The sequence below is a fragment of the Macrotis lagotis genome, chromosome 2, assembly GCF_037893015.1.
Source record: "Macrotis lagotis isolate mMagLag1 chromosome 2, bilby.v1.9.chrom.fasta, whole genome shotgun sequence".
Lineage (NCBI taxonomy): Eukaryota > Metazoa > Chordata > Mammalia > Peramelemorphia > Peramelidae > Macrotis > Macrotis lagotis.
The window spans coordinates 244035897-244059801 of NC_133659.1; the positions used below are offsets into that span (position 1 = coordinate 244035897).

Consider the following 23905-nt stretch of genomic DNA (forward strand, 5'->3'; position numbering starts at 1 on the left):
TTTAGAGAGCATTATAAAATATAAAATGGATAATTTTGATTATATAAAATGAAGTTTTTGCACAAACAAAACCAATACAATTAAAATTAGAAGGAAATTAGAAAATGGGAAAATTTACAGCAAATATTGAAAAAAAGCCTCATTTCTCAAATACATAGAGAACTGAGTCAAATTTATAAGAATACAAGTCATTCCTCAATTGATAAATGGTCAAAGAATATGAAAAGGCAGTTTTCAGACAATGAAATCAAAGCTATCTATAGTCACATGGAAAAATGCTCTAAAAACAATTCTGAAATACTGCTCCACACCTATCAGATTGGCTAATATGACCTCTTTAGTTGTTCCATATGTTTACCTCTGTGGTCCAGACTAGATTACAGGCAACTAGTTGGCTTGGAATCAGGGAGACTCATCTTCTTGAGTTCAAATCTGATGCTGGCTGTTTGACCCTGGACCAGTCACTTAACTGTTTGCCTCAGTTTCCTCATGTAAAATTAGCTGGAGAAGGAAATGATAGTATCTTTGCCAAGAACCTTCCCCACACCCAAATCAAGTTCATGAAGAATTGGACATGATTGAAACAATTCAAAAACAACAGCTTGACTAGTTTATAAACTCCTTGTAGGTGCCATATTTTAGAACACTGCATCCACTGGCCCAGTAATGGGCACATAATAATAGACAATAAGTACCTATTGATTGATACAAAGAGCAGAACCTGGACAAATCCAATGAACCCTGAGATATTCTATAAGTTTCCTCTTATTGTTATACCTCTGCATCTTATTCTAGGTTTGGGACCATAATTTTATTTTCCCACAACAGATCACATTTCCCTCTCCAATTTGAGGCTGGGATCATCAGGCCCTTTCCATTCTCTTATCAAATTCTGCAGGCATCTCTATCTAATCAAGTGCTGGATCATTTTTCTTTATTTTGCAGTATTTATTCATAGAGGTTTGAACTCAAACTCTGGAGGCCATATTTCCTTGTTGCTATTGTTTTACCTATTGATATATCTGTTTATGTTCAAGGTTTTGGGTACTTTCAATCCCCATCTCTTTTTATTCTTCACACACACACACACACACACACACACACACACACACACACACAGACATATTTTTTTGTTTGTTTGGTTTTTAGTTTTTGCAAGGTAATGGGGTGCCCAAGGTCACACAGTTAGATAATTATTCAGTGTTCCAGATTCAGTGTTCCAGATCAAATTTGAACTCAGGTCTGGCCAGTACTCTATCCACTGTGCCACCTAGCTGCCCCCTGCCCCCACATCCACTTCTTGTTTCCTCCCCTCTAATTGTGGTTTCCTTGGCAATAAGTATCTCAGGCTCCTCAGTCAATTCACAGTTCATCTATTTGGGTCTCTACCCCAAGCTGACATTTGGAAAATCAGAACTGGCCCCAAATGGATTGTGCTCTTCCCTCAGGCTTGGTGGAGTATTGCACAGCCCCACCCCCTGCCCCATATGCATAGTGTCTGTCCTGCTGATCTTGTTCACTCCTTGTGTTCCTCAGTTCTCTGGTCTTACCCTGGAAGTTCAGAGCCTGTCCTCAGCACTGGCGATTCAGAACTCTGCAGCACTGATGTTTCCATGTTTCCACAGGTTCCTACAAACTATAGTTCCTGAAGGGAAATGGCAAAGCTGATTCCTGAGCCCCAAACAAACTTCCACAGCCTGGAGTCTTCATAGCACTAAAAGAGGGTAAGTTTTGATGTGAATCTGTGTTGTGTCCTTGGGTCTGCTAGTATCGCCTTGCTACAAATAGCATAGGAGGTGGGAGAGTGAACTCAGGATCCATAAGCCTCAGTTTCTGGGTTTGCTTTATAACTTTTTTTTGGAAGTTGATGTATAACTTCTTTGAGTTTTTTTTAGTATTTTCAGAGTTAACAGTCATTACACAATCTCTGTGACTCTTTGGTAATTTATTTTCTGGGTTTGACATTTGCCATTTCCTTCTCTAGCTTATTTTACAGATGGGGCAGCTAGGTGGTACAGTGGATAGAACACTAGCCTTGGAGTTAAGAGGACAGGATTTGAATATGACCTCAGACACTTGTCACTTAATTGTGTGGCCTTGGGCAAGTCACTTAACCCTGATTACCTCGCATCCAGGGCTGTCTCCAGTTATCCTGATTCAAGTCTGGCCACTGGACTCACATGGCTCTGGAGGAGAAAATGAGAATGATGACTTAGCACAGCACCCCCTCATCAAATCCAATTCACATGCTTGTCATGGCATCACTTCCCTGATGTGGTCTTCTTCAAAATGAAGAACAATCATTATTTATTTTTTATTACTTTACATTTGAGGAAGCTGAGGCAAACAGGATTAAGTGACTTGCTCACATAGCTAACAAATGTCTGAGGTCAGATTTGAGCTTAGGAAAATGAGTCTTCCTGACTCCAGGTCTGATACCCTATCCACTATGTCATTAGTGGTGTTCTACATTCTTCCCTTGCTCCTTTGCAAAATCCTTACGCTCCATTCTGGACTACTCACTGTCCCAAATTCAATATGCATTTTCTACTTCTAGAACGTAAAAATCCCATTTCCTCAAATTGGGGTGCTCCTACATCCTATTTGTTGAAATCTTTTCTGTCCTGCAAAATCCATTCCCTTAATGAAATCTTTCATGATCAAATTAGTCAGTTCTTTCTCTAGAATCCTATAGCACATTCTTTTTTTTTGTCTATTCATATGATACCTGATCATAAATTCAGAGATGGAATGAAGTTTAGAAATCATCCATTCCAACCTCCCCATTTTATAGACAGAAAAAGTAGGGCAAACGAGAATAAATGACTTCCCTGAAGTCACAAACAGGTAGCAAGTGGCAGAGCCAGGATTTGGACCCTGGTCATTTGACTCCAAATCCATGGAATTTTCCACTATACCATGATACCTTTCTATTTTATACATGTCTCACTACTTGGATATCTGGTTCATTGAGATTTTTCTCAATTCCATGACATACATTTCTGAATTCTCTGATAGCACCTAGCACACGATAAGTATTCAAAAAAATTTGTTGAATGAATGTATAGATCTGTAATCAGATATACAAATATAGTGACATTCAGAGACACTTAGACATTAGCATATATATTCTCTTGCACAGTCACATATATACATACATATATGATGTTTATGCGTAAGAATTTTATGTATTTTTTAGGTTGTTTTTTTTTTTTGCAAGGCAAATGGAGTTAAGTGGCTTGCCCAAGGCCACACAGCTAGGTAATTATTAAGTGTCTGAGACCGGATTTGAACCCAGGTACTCCTGACTCCAAGGCCGGTGCTTTATCCACTATGCCATCTAGCCACCCCTAGAATTGTATGTATTGCTTAAAATTAATCCAAAATAAAATTAGATCCCGCCCCCCCCCCAAAATATGCAGAGAGGAAAGGAAGTTAGAATTTCAGTGGTAGGAAATCTACAATTATCACTGAAAATAGAAGCCAGATTTAGGAATTCAGAATGTAGAAAGAGAAAGCAGAGTGTCTAGAAGAGAAAAGAAAAATCTATATTGTTTGACCAAAACTATTTGTAGATAGAGAAATTAGTGGTTTAAATACTCTTCTATGAGGGTATAGAAAGGCCATCTCTCAAAATATTTCCTCAAGGATAGCATATGGACTATAATTAGATTTCTTCATGAGCTTCTTTAAAAATTCAAATGCTACCTGCAAGTACCTGTGGGAAAATAACACACTGAGACCATTTTGAAGGCTTAGGGACTCCATCTTTTCATTAGACTAATGTAAAGTAGACTTCTACTTGATCTCTCTGACTCAAGTCTCTCCATGCTCATTCATCCCCTGCACAGCTATGAAAGAGAATAGTCTTAAATAAAGCAGAGATCTGGCCATCTCACTACACCTTTCAGAAAACTTCAGTAACTTCTTGCTCTATGGCAAAATACAAATTCTGTCTGGCATTTAAAGTCATTCACCAACTGGCTCTAGACTCCATTTTCAGATTGGTTAACAATGACTTCCCTTCCCATACTCTGACCTTCATGTACAATATTCCATCTCCACTGTGCCTAAAATGTACTGCCCTTCTCCCTTCTATGTCTTAGGACCCTTGATTCTTACAAAGCTTGGATCGAGTACCAACTCCAACACAAGGCCACCTAGCTGTTAATCCTTTTCTCTTTCCAGATCAAAGGAAACCTTTATAAAGCTCCTAAGAAATAGTAGATGCTTAATAAATCCTTGTTCTGCAAATGGTTTTGTATTTATTATGTGTTCATGTTTTTTCCTTAAATAGAGGTGGGATTTTTATATTTAGGAAGTCCCAATCTGACACCTAGGTAGTACTTATAAAATAATGAACATAATGATGATGTTTATATAATACTACATGCTAGGCACTGTACTAAGCACTTAATACTTATTTCATGTGATTCTTTTAAAATCCTGTAGTGCTCTTATTATCCTCATTTTATAGATGAGGAAACTGAAGCAAAAAGAGGTTGTGACTTGCCTAGGTTCATACAACTAATGTCTGAGGTCAAATCTGAACTCAAGTTTTCCTGATTTTAGGCAAGACTTTTAGGTCTCAAACCCTAGACAGTATGTTTTGATTGACTGATAATATTCTCCCTGATTCCTCAGTTGCTCTAGAACACTAGGTAACAGTTTTCCTTAAAATTAAGGAAAATGGCAAAGGCTAGGGAACTAAGGGGGAAGAAAAGAAAAATCACTTACTACACATTCTTAACCAAGGTTCTTATATTGAATGCTAAAGACAACTATTTGGAGGCAAGTGAATGAGACCAAGGTCCTTCTGTTAATAACAAATAAATGAGACAAATAAAATAGTTATGAACAAGAAATGGAACTTCTAAGTTTTTTCATAAGGCAGTATCAATTGCCTTTTGGGAAGTCGAAAATCTTGGCTAAACATATAAAAACTGAGCATTAGATTATATGTTCAACCTCCCATATCCAATCTTTTCCCAAGTCCTATTCCTTACTAACATCTCTTGGATGTAACCCCCTTCTCAAAAAGACATTCCTATCTCTTGAACAGGCATTTTGACTGGCTATCTCCCAAATATGCCATGTTATATATCTTCATCTAGTCTTGGACTTTCTTCAAATCCTAGCTAACACATGACCCTTTACAGAAAGCTTTTTTTTTCTGACCTTTAATGCTACCACCCTTTCTCAATTCATTACATTCATCTGGTCCTTTCTTTTTTTTTTCCTCTGTCATCAAAGTCTGGCACATAGTAGATACATATTCTATCATTGTGGACTTCACTTAGCAGTTACTAGAAAGAATTAAGAGAAATAAAGGAGAAAGTAAGATTTTTTCTATCAAAGACCCACAGAAAAACAGCAATAAAAAAATTGGAACAATAGTGTTAAAAGTAACTTTAGTCAATCGTTTAGTCCAATTTCTCAATTTAATAATGAAGAAACTGGATCCCAAAGAGATTAAGTGATTTGCCCCAAGCAAGAAAATGTTCTCTGTCTGCCAAGCTGACACTCTGTTGAACATATAGGTACTTATATCTTTGGAAACACATCTTAATCTCCACACTTAAAAAATTTTAAACCTTTATTCAATAAATACAACAGGTTAAAAAAACAGACTTCAGTTCTAGATTATGAACAGTTAAAGGAAAGAGATGTCAAAGTAAAGAATAGGAAGAAAGGTACCTTAAATCCCCCCAAACAGAATTCTGTAAAGGCTATAAGGTTTTAAATAAAATCAAAATACAGCTATAACACAACTGTGGTTGCAGAGCTGGGTTAGAAAAATCTCTTCCCTCCCAGTTCATCTTTTGGAAATCCAGGCCATTGTCACTTTTCACATTTCTATTTTAAAAAATGGTATTTTGAAAAATAAAAAAATCATTAATTTTACCTAGGCACCTTTCAGCCTCACATTGCAGAATCTTATTTTCAATAATGATTTTAGCATATTCCATATTGTAGATATACCCAACTCTCTCAAACACCTAAATCCTCACTCCCCCACAGGACCTCCAATGCCTGACCTGACATTCTACTCATTCACTAATCTGTGTGTGCCACTTTATTATCTTTTCCAAAAAATAACAAAGGCTGTAGCCAATCAGAATGGCAGGGATGCAATATAAAAAATACTTTCCTGCTTTCAACTCATTACCTTGGCCCAAATACATGACCTGAAACACTGTGCTCAAATTCATTTAACTACCACAGTCACTCATCCTGATTTGCTTCAAAGTGTCCACCTCATATTCTTACTCCCCAATTAAAACTCCTTGACCCACCTCCCAAATCCCCTACTTAACCTGTATCCACCTGCTAAATGTACTATTCCTAGATGATCACAGTTTCCACCCAAAAGACCCTCCTGCCTGAATTTCAGACCTTTCCCCAATTTAGCACAAGTTTACCTTTCTAGGTAAAAAACCCTGACCTGAGAACATCCCCCTTGCTTAATCTCAAAGTCATTGTTTGACTTTAACTCTCCTCTGTCTAAATTTAAGATTGGAATATAAATCTGAAATGTTAAGTCCTTGCTGAATGAAACTCTAGCCTAAATAAATCAACCTGTCCTCTCTATACTCCTATTTCCCACCACAAGTCAATACTTTCTCTTACCTGACTTCCCTACTGGATTCACCCTCATTCCCTTACTTCACGTAAAATCGTTCCCAATCTCACTTTCATCCCTCCATTACAAAAAGATATGCGCACAGACATACACACACCTTACACTCATCTTTGGATCCTTGTTTCTAAGCTCTTCCAGTGATTTACATCAAAAAGGAACCACAGATCTAAAATCCACAATGCTAGGCCAATGTGATTGAAAATTATAACCCCTAACTTTCTTCTTTAGAAACACCATTCAAAATCATTAGTTTTTCTATGCAAACATTGACTTTACATTGGAGGTAATTTCCAAGAACTTTGTTCCAGTCAAGCATAGTCCAGGTCAGACTAGTGCAACTTACCACTCATAAAGATCACAGTTAAAATGCTTCTAGGTTTCCACCAGCCTCAACCTATATTAGATTTTCAAACTCTCACCAAATCTCCTACTTTTTCTGGGGAAAACTGGGACTCTGCTTGTTTCAGCATTTTGGAAGCTTGGGGAGGCAAACTCCCATGGGTCTTGATATGTTTCCTTTTCATTGTTTGAGTCCTACAGCAAAAACTGCATGTGACTTTTGGGCTACATCTCTCCACCTCATCCCAAGAGGATATGCCACAGATTGCATGGACATCCCTACCACACAGTATACAACGAGTACCAGTCCATTCTTTTTCACAAACCACACAGGATGAAAAATTTAAGCTGTCCTGAGAAGTGAGTTCAGCTACTTTAGGAGCTGGTAAGTCAAGGTTTCCTTCCACATCACTATTGTCAGTTCCAGCTTCATTAACTTTCAAACTATTTTCTGCTTTTTTTTCAGATTGTTCTAGATGACCCTCTGTGTTTAGATGGACAAGGTCTTCACCTAAGTTACAAGTAGACAGACCAACAACTTCACACTGAGTATGCTGCATGCTTCTGTGGAAGGGTTGATTTTTCATCATCTGAATGAACCAAAGACCTTCAGACCAGTGCAGGGAGTTATTCTTTTGCATCCAGGAAATTATCATACTCTGGATGTCCTCCTTAGGTTGTACCACAGAACTATGGCCCTGACAGGGCCGAGGTTTTCCATGGACAATTTTCAGTTTTGACCACATCATGCTAAGTTCATTGACAATCTGGCTTGAAAAATCTCTTCCATGTTTAGACTGTAAAACACTAGGTGCTCCAATAATTGTGAAAATATCTAACAAAGAATGCGCCACTTCCTCAGATCTTATTGATTTTAATGGCCGTAAAAAACTTAACTTTGTTTGGTGATCCTGATAACTCATAATAAATTTATATTCCCCATCGGGATTTAACTGCATGTCAATGAGTTCGACTTGGCATCTTGAATTAACTTCCTTTATGGGTTTAGACACAATATAGTTTTTTGGTGGTTTTGAATTCTTTTGTTGACAAGGCTTACAAAGAGTTAAGTATAACATTATAACCTCTTTTGTGATATTCTTGTATTTTGATTGTAACTCTTTTTCCATGCGGGTACGGCCACCATGTCCAATACTGAGATGTGTATCATGCAAGATGTCAAATAAGTCTTCATTGTGTAAGTAATATCGTATTTTGTTTGTTTCTCCATTAATAGCCTCAATCAGTTTCTCATTTCCTTGTACAAGGATAACATCAAATCTGGCCAAACGTCGATAATCAACAGATTCCTTTTTTGCCTTTGCTTTAGCTTCTTTTACTTCCTTTATGAGTTGATAATATTTCTCTTTAGAAAATATCTTTGTGTTATTACTTTTGCTTTTCAATAGATTTGTGAGATCTCTAAGAAACTTTTCTCTCATGATTTTTGGCTGTATTTCCACTTGATTTCCATTTGAACTACCAATATTCTCATCTTCTGCATTTTGAGACATCATGGAGAACCACAAAAATGATCCTAAAAACAAAAAGCAACCATTTAGAACTTTGAGGTGTGTAATAAGGAAAGTAAATACTGCCTAAGTAGCCCTTAGAGCCTGTTGGGAGGTAGGGGTTAAAGGGGATAAAGGGGAATTACAAAAACCTTAGCTCAAGAAGGCCCACCTGAAAATATGAACAGTGAATGAAAGGAAGATTAAAGTAGGAAAAGAATCAAAGAATGATAGAATTTGAAGGGAAAAGAATCAAAGAATGATAGAATTTGAAGGGACTTTAAGTCCCTTCAATCCCCCCATCTTATGGACATGGAACTGAGAGATACTCAGGAGAGCTATGATAATGATCCAGTTTACCTGAAATTAGTCTGGTTCCTGTGGCTTTTTGCTCCTAAGGGAGAACTGATATTAGAGAGTGATGATAAAGGTGGGGGGTTGGGGGGAGATATTCCAGGGAAGTATCATGGACTAGTTTTAAACAAAACTTCTATATGAAATGGGAAGATTGTTAACATTATTATTAACATTAATTACTCTATAGGGAAAAGTCTCTGGCCAGAAAAGGTTGGATATGTAATTAATGTCCTCTAGTTAATATCCAAAAATTAATCATTATTTCGGATTTGAGACAGGGAAGATGACTGTTCTGCCCACATTTGGAGTCAATGCCACAATTTTTATATCTTAGTTCTATAACTTTATTCGTAAAGACCCAAATTATTAATAATGAACTAAGGGGAGGAGTATGGGAAGTCAGAAAAAACTAGTGGAAGGTTTTAATTATGGCTCATTAGGCTTATTTCTGTCAAGTATGTAGAGAAATTAAAGTTAAACATATAATGCATTGTCAAGTAAAAGTCCCTTGGGAAAAAATTTTTTAACGAAGAGACATGGATCACTCTGCTTATAGCTGAAAAGAGTTGGCTAATATTTATCTCAATTTTTAAAAAATAATATAATTACTATTATTTTATATGCTAGGCCCTTCTAAAGTTAAATTTTTTACTGAGCCTCTGGTCCAATGTTCATAAATTAATAGTCAACTGTAATGCAGGAGGTTTGATTCTTCTGAGAAGCCTTCTCTTGAAGACTCCAATAACAGAGGTCTGTCTTCTCTGAATTCTTATGCAGTACCTTTATCACATAGGTTTTGTTTTCTATAATGGTTCAATATTTGTAAGTTGACTCCCCAATAACAGTGCAAGATTCTTGGGAGAATCTTGGGAGATCTTATTTAATATGCCTCATAGGACTTAGCACAGTGTTGGAATACTGCTGTTCAAACACAATTGATTTATTGACTTCAAAATAGAGACAATAATACTGATATCAAGTTCTACACTTAAATTGCAGTTTAAATACATGTTTGGCAATACTGAACTACTATGTGATAAATTTTATTGTAATTTATTGTCTGTATATTATATTGTATAAGCTGACATTGTCTAAAAGATTACATAATTGTGTAACAGTTTAAATGCTAATGCTTTGTGACTGTATAGCTTTATAAAATGTTTAGCACAGTAACATGAAAATCAGTTGCTTAATAAATGCTTTTTGATGATTCAATAAAGGAACTGATGTATATAAAAAACTATGTTAGTGACAAGTACCTAAACTGGATGATGAGCACTACTATAAAAGTATGAACATAGATAATGAAGGGATTGGGAAAGAATGAATGAAGAGATACCAGTTGAGAATCAAAAGAAAGCTGGAAATAAATGGATTCAGAAATCAATGGAACCAGTATCAAAGAATAAAGTTTAAACAGAAGAATAAGTAGTTAAGATAAGTGACAAGGAAAAGAAAAGATGTTTTCTTTATCACAAATTTTTATACCCAAATAAGAAATAAATGACTAAGAAGATTATTGATCAAAAGATTCTTTTCTGTACTCAGATGTATAGAATTTGTCATAATTAAAGATAAGATAGGTTATTGAGTTAGTTAAGGAAATTAATCTGCCATAATTTTAAATTGGCTGGCTCATCATTTTAGCAGTGCCTAGAAGGGCAAAAGCTTATTGGTTATTGATTAGGATGCATATACTCTAGTCCAATGGTTTTCAAACGTTTTGTCCTCAGAACCTTTTTATACTCTTAAAAATTGAGAATCTCTCTCTACCACAAAGCTTTTGTTTATATGGGTTTTATCTATCAATATTTACTGAATTGGAAATTAAGAAATCCAAGTATTATGTTAGACCTTTGAAACTATCTCACTTTGAGAACCTTGGTTCTAGATTCACAGGTGGATTACCCATAATACAGATGAATATATAAATTAACAGTCATAAAATCTTTATCTGTCTCCTGTTGGTCTACCATTTGATTTGCTTAATTCTTTTGCTAACATTATCATTATTTCTAGAAGAAATAGAAAAATAGAAGGAATGGATGTCTGACATTCTCTCACTGAGCATTTTCCCCAACCAACTTTCATTCTTTTCCCTAGAAGAAATCCCATTCCTCACCATTGCCTTGCAAGGTATTTGGCTCTGGAGCTTCACATTCCAGATTGGCCTCCATGGGTTGGAGCTGGGTACCTGAAGATTTCTGGCCTTCTTCCAGAGGCACTAATTCCTCCAAGATCACTTCCTGTCCATGAACACCTGATGGGATCTAAAGATAATTAGGCACACTTGGGCTTATGATGGAATTTCTATAGTAAATGGGATTAAAAGCTCAGAAGAGACCCCAAGAAATATCCCTTAGAAAACAGTTTTCAATAAATCCTCAAGGGTAGTGGAGAACATGACAAGAGAATAACAGACTAATATATAATAGAAAAGAAAGGGATGTATGACTTTTTGGTACTGTGAGGCATAAAGTAAATGAAAATGGCAGCTTATAGACCCAGCTACATGAGTCCTTCTTATCTGAGAATTGTAATTTGATCATTATCATAGACAAAGTAAAAATGGAAGTGGCTAAATTGAGATGAACTTTATTAGCTAAAACCATGTGGTACCTACTTTTTATACTTACTTGCAAATAAAAATCAGTAACATAAATAAATGAATAAAAAATTCACAATCACTGAACTGAAAAATAATAAAGAATTCATATAAGGCCACCTTTTCCTTAAAAAAAATTATTAGTGCCTTTTGTCTGTCAGGCAGGCATTTTCTATCTCCTCTTCAGATTGAATCCTCCCTCTTGATAAAAAAAACTGATAAGTAAAAATTCCAAAACAAAGACCATGTTTGATAATATATAAAATATTTCATCTCAATAATTCTCTGCCTCTGTACTATGAGGGAGGAGATATATTTCATTTTCTTTTTTTGGGGGGGACTTTAGTTGCCACCTCATTTGCTTGAGTGATATTCTCAATAATCAAGTTGGTAGGCTCTAAGAGGGTGAAAAATGTAACCTATTAGTTAAAAAAAAAAAGTTTTTGTAAAGGAATAGTGCCTTGCTTTGCTATAGGAGAAAATATACATGTGAACAATCTGTTCAGAATTTCAAAGGGTTTTTACCCAGACTAAAGACCAGACTAAAGAATGAAATAACCACAGGATAGGGAGTGTTTTGCAGGCAGCTAAGTGGTGAAGTGGATAGAGTGCCAGACTTGGAGTCAGGAAGACTCTTTTGTGAATTCAGCTCTGACCTCAAAAACTCACCCTAGGCAAGTCACTTTTTGTCTCTGTTCCTCATCTGTAAAATGATTTAAGAGAAGGAAATGGCAAACTACTCCAGTATCTTTGTCAAGAAAACCCCAAATGGGGTCACAACAAGGGAATGTTTTATCATGAATAGAGAAATGACTGATTTAACAGGAAACAGCTTAGATGTAAATATGCTTTCAATTTCAAAATTATTACTATGCTCTTTACAAATGAAAAATGGCAATGATTATTATTTTTCCTTATCATAATAAATGAAATAAGTATTTCTTGGAACAGATTATGTGTTCATTTTGATGGGGCCTCCAGGGATCTCTATACAGCTGTAACTTAAAATTTTGCCAATTCTCCTGAAGGAGTGCATGGTAAATCTTCAAGTCTGGAAAAGATACTAAAATCTTCCATGCAGATAGAAATGAACTAAAGGAATTTCTCACAAAGCAAGATGAAGTCCAAAGAAGAGTCATAGGGAAGCTTCAATTAGAGGAAACGGAAGCAGATCCATTGAGGGGGAAAAAATAATCAAAATGATCGTAAAATAATCAGTTCTCAGCTATCTCAGAATTATTGCAGATTATATGTTTAAGATATCAGACCTAAGATTACAGAAGCCAAAAAAGTCAACAAAATGCTATACCTGAAATGACCAAGAAGTATTACCTTATTCTTTTACAAAAATATGATTTGCTCCTTACCAGTTATTCTGTGTGAACCCCACTTTTAGAAAAATACAAAGCTGAAAAATGATCAAAGAAAGGTGGTTAATATGATTGAGAAGTGTCCATGTGAAGGCCAACAAAAAACATTAGGGCTTCTCATTTCAGAAAGATGAAAACTTATAAGGCATATACTCAAATTTTGTAAAATGAATGAAAAATAAGGATTCATTTGCCAAATCTCATATCAAAACTGTCTCAATCAAAAAAATATTCAATGAATTCAAGAACATTGCAAAGTTCAAAATTAACCCCTAAGACCTGCTTATTTACTAGCAATAAAAGGGGGGGGATAGCATAAAATGAAACTATTTAAAATAACAAAAAATATGAGGCATTAGTGTAACCAGAAATATATGAGTTCATGTGAAAAAGTGTTTTGCAAATTTTTAAAAGTATGATTATTATAAGAATTATAAAAGTGTAATGATTGGAACAAAAGACATTTATAGTTAAGAGTAAAGAGTTCTTAACCTACAGACTCATTAGTTAATTGTGATAACCATTTCAATAAAATTGGTTTCCTTTGAAATTCAATATATTTTACTTTGTGTATTTAAATACACTATTTGGAAAAGGAACTAAAAGGATTGACAAAACTGCCGAAAGGATCTATAAAGCAAAAAAAGGTTAAAAAATCCCTGAGTAATATTATCCATGTTCATTGGTGGATCAGATTCTTAGGAAGAAAATGACAATATTCTCCAAATTAAGTTATACGTTTAGTGCAATAACAATGAAAATACCAAGAGATTATTTCAAACATTTGTAAAAAAGTATATATGGAAAAATACATATGGAAAAACAAGCTAAAATTAAGACAAACTGGAGGGGAAAGTCAGTAGTTCTATATTCCGAGACTTTAAAATATATTATAAACTGGCTATCCTCAAATCTATACGGAATATTAAAATAATATTAATAGCTTAATGGTACAGAACAGAGAAATCATTATATAAAAACTTATAAAAGATTAGTGTTTGATAAACTTTCATGTGGCAAGAGTGAGGCATATTATGAAATAAACTATAAGCTTCATTACTACCCATTCTATGTCACAAGAACTAAATAAAGGTGTTTGTATGTTGAATAGATGCCCTGTGGAAAATTGGAGGATATAGACAAGATCTGCTCAGGATAACATGGGATAGGCAAGTTAAAATCTACATTACTGGAGAAAGTACCTACATCAAGGAGTTAGTTCAGAGATTCATTGTAGTAATATCAAAATACTAAGAACAAATATAATTGGAAAAACTGGCTATCCTTGGAGCAGAAAGTGGATTTAGATCACCACTGTATACCACAAAGTACCTCAGTGAATCCCAATTCAATGATTTATAATTTTTTATTTAAAAAAAAGAACTACTAGAAAATGGGAAAATGTGATAGAAGAACGTGGTATATTTTCTCAGTTGTGGAGAAATAGTTCTTTTTTTCTGTTAAATAACTGGAACAAGGAATTGCTAAGGGAAGATAAATGGGTATTATAATAAAAAAATTTCTGCACAAACAAAACAATGTGATCAAAAGAAAAATGACAGATTGGAAAAATATAGTAAATAAAATTTGACATTTAAAACATAAGAAATTGTTTAAAATGAACAAAGATGGGTCTATGGTCAAAGGACAATTTTCAAAGTGACAGATTAGAAAAATGTGGCAAATAAAACTTGACACATAAAATGTAAGAAATTGTTAAAAAAAATGAACAGATAGGTCAAAGGTCAAAGGACAATTTTCAAAAGTGGAAACATAAATTGTTAGGAATCACTTGAAAAATACTAATAATTAAGTACATAAATACTGAAAAAAATAATTAATGGCTGGCCCTCATTCACAGCTGATATAATTGCAAACTTGTAGAATTTTTTTGGGAAGCAATCTAACAGTTTACGACTGAAGTTATCAAAAAAAATTCTTTGACTCAATAATTTCATTATTAAGAATATGATCATACCACTACTGGGTCTATACCCTGAAGAGATCATGAAAAAGGGTAAAAACATCACTTGTACAAAAATATTTATAGCAGCCCTGTTTGTGGTGGCAAAGAAGTGGAAATCAAGTAAATGTCCTTCAATTGGGGAATGGCTTAGCAAACTGTGGTATATGTATGTCATGGAACATTATTGTTCTATTAGAAACCAGGAGGGACAGGATTTCAGGGAAGCCTGGAGGGATTTGCATGAGCTGATGCTGAGTGAGATGAGCAGAGCCAGAGGAACACTGTATACCTAACAGCAACATGGGGGTGATGTTCAAACCTTGAAGGGCTCGCTCATTCCATCAGTGCAACAGTCGGGAATAATTTGGGGTTGTTTGCAAAGGAGAGTGCCATCTGTATCCAGATAAAGAGCCGTGGAGTTTGAACAAAGTTCAAAGACTATTCCCTTTAATTTAGAAAAAAAAACAGATATCTTATTGTCGGATCTTTTATTTCTTAGACTTTTTGTCTCATCTTTAAGGATATGATTTCTTTCTCATCACACTCAATTTGGATCAATGTACAACATAGAAACAAAGTAAAGACTGACAGATTGTTTTCAGTGGGGGGATGAGGGAGGGCAGTAAGATGGGGGAAAATTGTAAAACTCAAATGATATCGTTAATAAAAATAAATTAAAAATATGCTCTAAGTATTCATAATACTTGCAATAAAAAGATTGATTTTTTTAAAGAATTTTATAGCTGCATTATTTGTAATGACAAAAAACCTGGAAAGAACCTAAAAGTCTAAAAATAAGGGAAATGATATGTTAATATCTTGGAAACTTATGATGCAAATAAGATTAAAAATACCAAGAATGTAAATATAGAACTTTATGGAGTAAGGCAAAACCAAGGGCCAAGAGATCTCACTTGATTTGCAGCTAAAACTACTCTATATGTTGTAATCTCCTTGAGAAAGAAGAACTGTCTTTTTTTCCTATTTATACCCAGTGCTTAGCTCATAATAAGCACTTAAAAATTATCTTTTCATTCATAGCTAGGTTCAAAACTATGGTAGATAAATTGTGTGTGTTAATCCTCTAATTAGAAACAATAGTTCCTAGATGAATCATTTGTTTAATTTAATAATTCATCTCTCATGTTCTAAAATTAATTTACTTTAATACATTAAAAGTATACAGGGAAAAAGCATATGGGGAGTAACTAGGATAAGTAACTAGTCACAGTGGATAGAATAGTGCAGTAGATAGAATGCAGGAGGAGCCAAGTTCAAATTCAGCCTTAGACACTAACTGTGTGATCCAGGGCAAGTCATTTAACCTTGATTGCCTCCTCACTTCCTGAAAAAGTATAAGAGAGTGGGCATAATCCTAAAATCCCTGATACTGGAGAGTCTGAGACAGGTGAGCTCAAGAAATCTGAGGTATAGGATGCCAATTTTGTATCCACACTAAGTCTAGCACCAATAGGGTGAGTTTTTTGGAGCAGAGCACCAATAGGGTAAGGCTACCTAAGGAAAGATAAACTGACCCAAATCAGAAATGGAGTTCAAAATTTCCAAGCTGATCAGCAGTATGATAGGGTCCTTGAGTGACCTAAAGTCTCCTAAGTGCACAGAAATAACATAATTAGATTAGAGATTTTACATAGAAATCTCCAATTTATAAATAGTGACTCCTATCTAGTGATTTACTTCCCCACAGAGGGCAGTTAGGGTGAAGTGAATAGAGTACTGGTCCTAGTCTGGAGGATGGGAGTTTGAATCCAGCTTCAGACACTTGACACTAGTCGTATGACCTTGGGCAAGTCACTTAACCCTGATTGCCTTGGATTCAGAGCCATCTCCAGTTGTCCTGATCCATATCTGGGCCACTGGATCCAAATGACTCTGGAGAGAAAGTGAGGCTGGTGACTTAGCATAGCTTCCCCCTCACTCAAATCCAATTCATGTGCTTGTCATGGCATCACCTCCCTGATGTTGTGGTCTTCTTTGAGAATGAAGAACAAAGATTGTCACTTCCCACAGGCAGTGAAAATGATTGTGATTCCCTCTCAGTCAGAAGAATCTTTTGTCTCTCATTCTTCCACCATTACTCTTGTTACCAAATGCCCAAAGCCTCATGTTCCTCAAAAGTCACCCTCTAAGACCTGGAACCCTTCTCTACTGCTCCAAATCCCTAACTGCTATAATTGGTATAAAAAAATGGAAAAGGAAAGAATGCCTAAGGACTAGGATTCTGAGTATAAATGGTGATTTCTTTTGGACTGAATCTGTGATTCCTTTGATGGGGAGCTTCTGATAAAAGACTTCCACAAGTGAGAGGTTTAATTAAGGGCCATATGACACACAATTTGTATGTGGAAGAAGTAACACTTGAATTCAGATCCTACTGACTTAGTATGGTGATTAGATTATATAACACTATTAGTTCAGTTCAGTTTCATTAAGGGATAAGTAAACTTTTATGTCCTGCATTGGGATTAGAATGACAGTTAAGTTTCCAATGGAAAACTCTTAACCACTTCCACATATTTAATTTAGGAATGAATTTTTAGGACATAACCTAATGACTTATTAAGTGTAAGAATTTCATTCATTGATTAAGATTGTAACTTCTCTGTGTCAAAAGCTGCTGTGGCTAAACAATTTGCCATCCTTGAACCAATCCGGTGATAAGATTTTATGTATTTAGCTAAATTGATTTTTAGATGACAGACATACAGCTAAATCAATGGTGTCACATTCAAATTGAAAGGGAGGCCATTATGGTGTACATAAAGATCTCCCCCAGTCACATACTTGAAAACTACACATTATTAACATCATCTATGTTTTACGTATATATTCCCCAGTTACATTTTAATTTTAGTCTGTTTGAGGTTCCATCCTGGAAGGATGCTAGAAGTATGTTTGATAATTATGAGCTAAATAACTTACCTTTTAGCTCAATAAAATATTTTCTAGTGGCAGAACATTTGCATTTGGTTAAAATTTTCATTTGATATATCAGCTGTGGTATTCAGACATTAACAGCTATTTGTTCAATTTAAAGTTATAGATAAAATCAGAGATAAAAATAACTAAAGTTCTATAGTTTCCACTTAGGAATTGTTATTTCATTGATTTCCCAGAATCTCAGAATTAGAAGAATTTAGAGGCCATCTAGGTCAACTCTTACTCCAGCTATATTCCCCACATCTCTCATAAGGAATCAGATCTTGGAAGACAGATTCTTAAGAGAGCTATAAATTGGTCCAACCATTCTGGAAAGTAATTCAGAATTATGTGAAAAAAATAATTAAATCGTTCATAGCTTCTGACCCAGAGATCACATTGCTAAGCATATGTAGCCCAAGGAGATAAAGGATTCTTTTTACAAGGCTTCATATAAATCCAAAATATTGATAGCAGCTTTTTTGTAGAAGGAAAAAACCTTGAAACAGATACCCATTTATTGGGGCATGGCTAATCAAGGGGTGGAAGATGAATGTAATAGAATATTACTATGCTGTCATAAATAATAATATGAATGCAGAGAAGCATGGGAATTCATATGAACTAATACATGGTGATAAGAATCAGGAAAACAATAAATCACTACAATAATGTAAATGTAAGGAACAAAAATACCAGAAATTGAATGCTGTGATATTAGATCAAGCTTAGCTTCAAATAAGGGTGTAGAACACTGCATATGTTGAACTTTTTAATGTGCAAGTTTTGCTGAGCTATTTTTCTTTTTATTTTTGTGGAAAGCACAGGAGAGGGATATATTGGGGAAATGTAGCTGATGTAAAAACAAAATATATAGACAAAATTTATTTTTAAAAAAGAGATGGTTGAATATAGGAGTGAAATGAGGTCACAGGGTCAAACACTGCCAGTATGTTGATTTGTTTACATAATTGTGCTTTGTTTACATGAGATTTCTCTGGGACAGGGATGAGGTAAGGGGAACCATTAAGAATGCAAGTGATGTCATTTTTTAGAAAGGGCTGTGATAAAATATTTTTTTAAAAATCATCTCTTCTTCCCACCTGCTGTCCTGGTTCATCAAGTTCTCTTTCCAAATCCTCCAGCACAGTCACAGCTTCCTCTCCATTCTCTGGATGATGTTCCTGTACCCAAGTCTGGAGCTCCTCAGGCAAGATAGCTAGAAACTGCTCTAGCACTAACAGTTCCAAGATTTGTTCCTTGGTGTGGATCTCTGGCCTAAGCCACTGATGACAAAGATGCTGAAGGCGGCTTAGGGCCTCACGGGGTCCAGGAGTCTCTTGATAGCAAAACTGTCTGAACCGTTGTCTAAAGAGGTCTCTGGTGTGTGAGAGAGTACCTTTCTGCTGCCATGCTTGGTCTTCCTCTACCTTCACTGTTAGAATCCTCTCCTGATCCTCTGGGAGCTGAGGACCCAGGACTATGAGTTTCTTGGATGCCGCAGTCATCCTGCCTGGTAGTTGGGAGAAGGCTCTCTTCAAAAGGGGTCTATGTCTGAGGGGGATTTCCCTCCAGATTTCTTTTCTTTTCTTCAAGCAAACCCCTGACACATGAAAAATCATCGTTACCACGGAGTCATGGCAAGCTCTGCTAATCAACTCTATGAAGGAAAAGCAAGCCTGCAAACACAAGGACGGAGGTCATGGGGCAGCAGAAAGCTGGCTCTGCCGAGGATCTCTCCCTCTTTCCCAGGGTCTCTCTGTCTCTTGCTTCCCCGGGGATCTCTATCTCTTTCCCGGGTCTTTTCTTTTTCTCCTTCTCTTCCTGTCTCCGTCCTCCAACCCCCTTCTCCCTCTTTCGTGGAATCTCTGCCCCCCCCCCATGTCCCTAGTCCTGGGGGGCTCCATCTCTCGGCCCTCCAGCCGAGCCTCTCCTCCTCCGCGGCTTCCTCCGTACATCTGTCTCCTCCTCTCCCGCTCCCCGCCCGTCCTCTCTTCCCTGGGGCCTCTCTTCTCCAACACTGAGGCCGGCCCCGGCCCCGGCCCCGGCCCCGGCCCCGGCCTGTGTCTCCCTCCTTCGCCGCATCCCTTCGGCGCCTCCCTCTCCTCGCGCTCTCCTCCCCATTCCCTGGGCTGGGAGTGGGAGTGGGCGGGAGCGCCTCCGCGCGCGGGCGGCACGACCCCTCCCCACGGCAGCTCCGGACCCAAACAGACTAGTCAAGTGTCAGAGCGCCCGGGGGGCGGGGCGGGGCGGGACGGAGAGCGAGGACGCCACACCCACCCACAGCGGCGGCCGCCACACTGGCACCGGTGCCAGTCTCGCAGAGAGGGTAGCTTCCACTTCCGGGTCCCTCCCAGGGCACCGGAGGCTTCCCCTCCTCGGCGGTGTGAGAGTGGCTCCGTTTTCTCTCCCGAAGCTGTTATTTTTACCCACCCTGCCTTTGTGCACTTCCCGCCCACCACAGGGAGCCAGTCTTGCCCTCGCTTTGATCTTGCCCCGTCGAGGTACATTATCATTGGCTAAATAGGTTATTGATGCTACCAGCGTCTGGCAAATCAGCGAGGCAACAAATACTAAGTCCCTACTATGTACCGGTCGTCATCACCATTCTAGGTAGGTACCTATAGAAAAGGAAAGCAAAGTTAACCCCTGCTCTCCAGGAGCTCACAGTCTAATGCCCAAATGCCCAAACTGCCCACAGGATCCTTTACAGATATATATATATATATATATATATATATATATATATATATATATATATATACATATATATATATGTATATATATATATACATATATTTAAATAATGTTTTCTCCTTCATTTTCGAAGAAGACCACGTCAGGGGTGATGTCATGATAAGCCCCTGGATTGGATTTGAGTGAGACGGCCCTCCGGTTGTCCTGAGTCTTATCTGGTCACTGGACCCAGACGGTCCTGGAGCTGAAGGTGAGGCTGGTGACTTAGCACAGCCCCCCTCGCTCAAAACCCTCCATTGGCTTGTCATGACGTCACCTCCCTGACGTTGTGGTCTTCTTCGAAAATAAAGGATTGCTATCATCACTGAGGGCAGAGAGAAAGACAGAGGAGAGAAGGGGGGAGTTTGTGTGAATGTGTTGTTTCTTCTTGTGCAAGGAGGCCTGTGTCAGAGAAGTTAAGGAGGTTGGGTGGGGTGGGGCTAAGGTGTAAGAAGACTAGAAAGACTGGAAGAGGTTGGGTTCTGAAGAACTTTGGCCCTCTTAAGAGAAATTTATATTTGATCCCAGAGATGTTAAAAGTTACAGACATTTATTGAAGGGAGGGGAGAATGGGGAGGGGGATGACATTGACGATCAATTTAAGAGTAAAATATCTGGGGCAGTTCAGTGGGACAGTGGGGTCAGGAGGACCTAAGTTCAAATCTGACCTCAGACTACCCCCATTTGCAGGGATGTGTGAGCCTCACTTGCCAAAGGTAGATGTGACACTTAATAGTTTTGTGATGCTGCACAAGTCATTTAATCCTGATTGTCTTTGTAAAAAAAAAATAATTCTGAACTTTTAAAAACCCACACTATCCTTTGGCCAAGAGCAGAGAAGAGACTGAGACTGAAAGCATGATCTAGACCAAAGCTGGGGATTAAGGCTTCCCCAAAGTGATTCACTGGAAGGCTTCCACCATAATCTATCAAATACTTGAATCAAATCATTGGGTATATAATATTTGAGATGATGCAGAGAATGCAATCAAATTTCCTCAGTGAATCTGAATATTCTTTTTGTATTCACTAGACAATTCAGTGGTTTTCAAAGATATTGAAGGAAGACTTTTTCACACTTACTCTAAAACCTATGATCGATTTGTAGCTTCTGGCTACTTGGGTTCGATTCTGTCTGTGAGGAATTACTATTAGACCAGGGAAAGCAAGTGTGGAAATAAAACAAAAATTTATTAAAAGAAGTTACAACACATAAGAAAGTGGAGGTAAAGAGAGACAGAGACAAAAGAGCAGTCAAGCAGAGCTGACTGGGCCAAGGAGTCAGAGAAGATTGACCCAGAGCAGGGGTTCAACCCAGATTTTTATGGTCTTGCCCCTTATCCAGAAGGAAAAAGGTGAATTCCCTTCTCCCTTACTGGCCCAGGAATTAGGTAGAGGGTTGAAGCCTTTTTACATTAAACAATGAAATAATGGTAGTTGATTTACATCTCAAGAATGGGGAACCTCCACCCAATTTAACAAGATTACAAACTTTCTTTCCTGCTACATTCATAATTCTCTACTTGTAGTCTTGTAGTCAATTTACATCTCAAGAGCAGGAAACCTCCACCCATTTTACAAGACAGATTCTGTTTCTGCTACATCCATAATTTTCTTTATCTTTTCCCTGCATCAGATTCAGTACTTTTTTTTCATACTTGGGAAAATCACTATCTTGTTATTTCTCTCTTTTTTCTTTTTTTTAACAAGGCATTTGAGTTAAGTGACTTGTCCAAAGTCATACAGCTAGTTAAATATTAAGTATCTGAGTTCTGATCTGAACTCAGTTCCTCTTGACTCCAGGTCTAGTGAGCTATCCACTGTGCCATCTAACTACCCCAATCTTGCTGCTTCTCCAAAGAACTTAACCTGTGAACTTTATGTAGTAATTGGCCCCATGGTCAGAGTAAATTTTCTAAGGGCTACTCGGTGGTGCAGTGGATAGAGCACTGACCTAGGAGTCAAGAGAACAGGAGTTTGAATCCAGTCTCAGATGCTTGACACTAGCTGTGTGACCTTGGGCAAGTCATTTAACCCTGATTGCCTCATATCCAGGACCATCTCCAGTTGACTTGATCCATATCTAGCCACTGGACCCAGACTCTGGAAAAGAAAATGAGGCTGGTGACTTAGCACAGCAACCTTCACTCAAATCCAATTCATGTGCTTGTCATGGCATCACTTCTCCCAATGTCATGGTCTTCTTCTAGAATAAAGGACCCCAATTATTAAATAGTCAAAGGATATGAACAGACAGTTTTCAAATGAAGAAATCAAAGCTATCATATGAAAAAATGCTCCAAATCACTATTGATTAGAGAAATGCAAATTAAAACAACAATGAGGTATCATCTCATAACTATCAGATTGGCCAAGATGAGAAATAAAGAAAGATGATTAAAGTTGGAGAGGTGGTAGGAGGATTGGGACATTGATGCATTGCTGGTGGAGTTGTGAATGGATCCAATCTTTCTGGAGAGCAATATGGAACTGTGCCAAAAGAGTGATAAAACTGTTCGTACCCTTTGACCTAGAAAAATCCCAATTCTAGGTCTATGTCCAGAAGAAATTATAAAAAATGCAAAAAGTCCTACATATTCCAAAATATTCATAGCAGCTCTTTTTGCAGTGGCAAAGAATTGGAAATTTGAGACGATGCCCATCAATTGGGGAATGGCTAAACAAGTTATGGTATATGAATACTATGGAATATTATTGTTCTATAAGAAACCATAAAGGGTTGAACTCTAAAGAAACATGGAATGACTTACAGGATCTGATGCTGAGTGAAGGGAGTGGAACCAAGAGAACAATGTACACATCAACAACAACATCATAAGATGAACAACCTTGATAAAAGCAGCTCCTCTCAGTAGTCCAGAGACCTAGGACAACTGTATTTGACTGGTTAGGGACTATATTGTCCCCAACCAGAGGAAGCAAAGCAAAACAAAACACAGAGGAAAAAAACAACCCTTCTAAATCTGATGAACACTATAAAAATTATCTCTTATTTATCTCTTTCCCTTAATCCTATTCTTTGTGACAGAAATTACCAATTTGTAAACATGTTTTTTTTAAAAGAATCTTTTTAAAAAATCTTTTATTTATGGCAATGAGGTTAAGTGACTTGCCCAAGGTCACACAGCTAGGCAATTATTAAGTGTCTGCAGCCAGATTTGAACTCAGGTACTCCTGACTTCAGATCCCGTACTCAATCTGCTGTACCACCTAGCTGCCCCTAAACATGTTTAACAAAATGTGTATTTAAAATGCTAACCTGACTGTTCCCTGCTGAGGGGAGGGAGTAGGAAGGGAGGGAGTAGGAAAATTTTGTAACTTGGAAATATACATGTACATATGGATGAATATAAATAAATTTTTTAAAAAAGAGAATGAAGGACAAACATCATCATGTGGTAACTTATGAACTTTCTG

The 23905-nt window shown here is 37.1% G+C and overlaps 3 protein-coding genes across 3 annotated transcripts in view; all 3 read right to left on the reverse strand.

Moving 5' to 3' along the window:
• LOC141514624 (uncharacterized) overlaps positions 1-23905 on the reverse strand; it is a 115717-nt gene that overhangs the window by 67389 nt on the left and 24423 nt on the right. The gene's annotated exons all lie outside the window — the stretch shown is intronic.
• Positions 4916-8735, reverse strand: LOC141514621 (SCAN domain-containing protein 3-like). The gene has a single exon (XM_074225590.1). It carries the CDS (start codon positions 8497-8499, stop codon positions 7051-7053), a length of 1449 nt encoding a protein of 482 aa, XP_074081691.1. The 5' UTR covers positions 8500-8735; the 3' UTR covers positions 4916-7050.
• Positions 17972-20138, reverse strand: LOC141514623 (zinc finger and SCAN domain-containing protein 23-like). Its single transcript, XM_074225593.1, has 2 exons — positions 20012-20138; positions 17972-19334 (listed from the first exon to the last, which is right to left on the reverse strand). The coding sequence occupies exon 2, from the start codon at positions 19237-19239 to the stop codon at positions 18811-18813; it is 429 nt and encodes a 142-aa protein (XP_074081694.1). The 5' UTR covers positions 19240-19334; positions 20012-20138; the 3' UTR covers positions 17972-18810.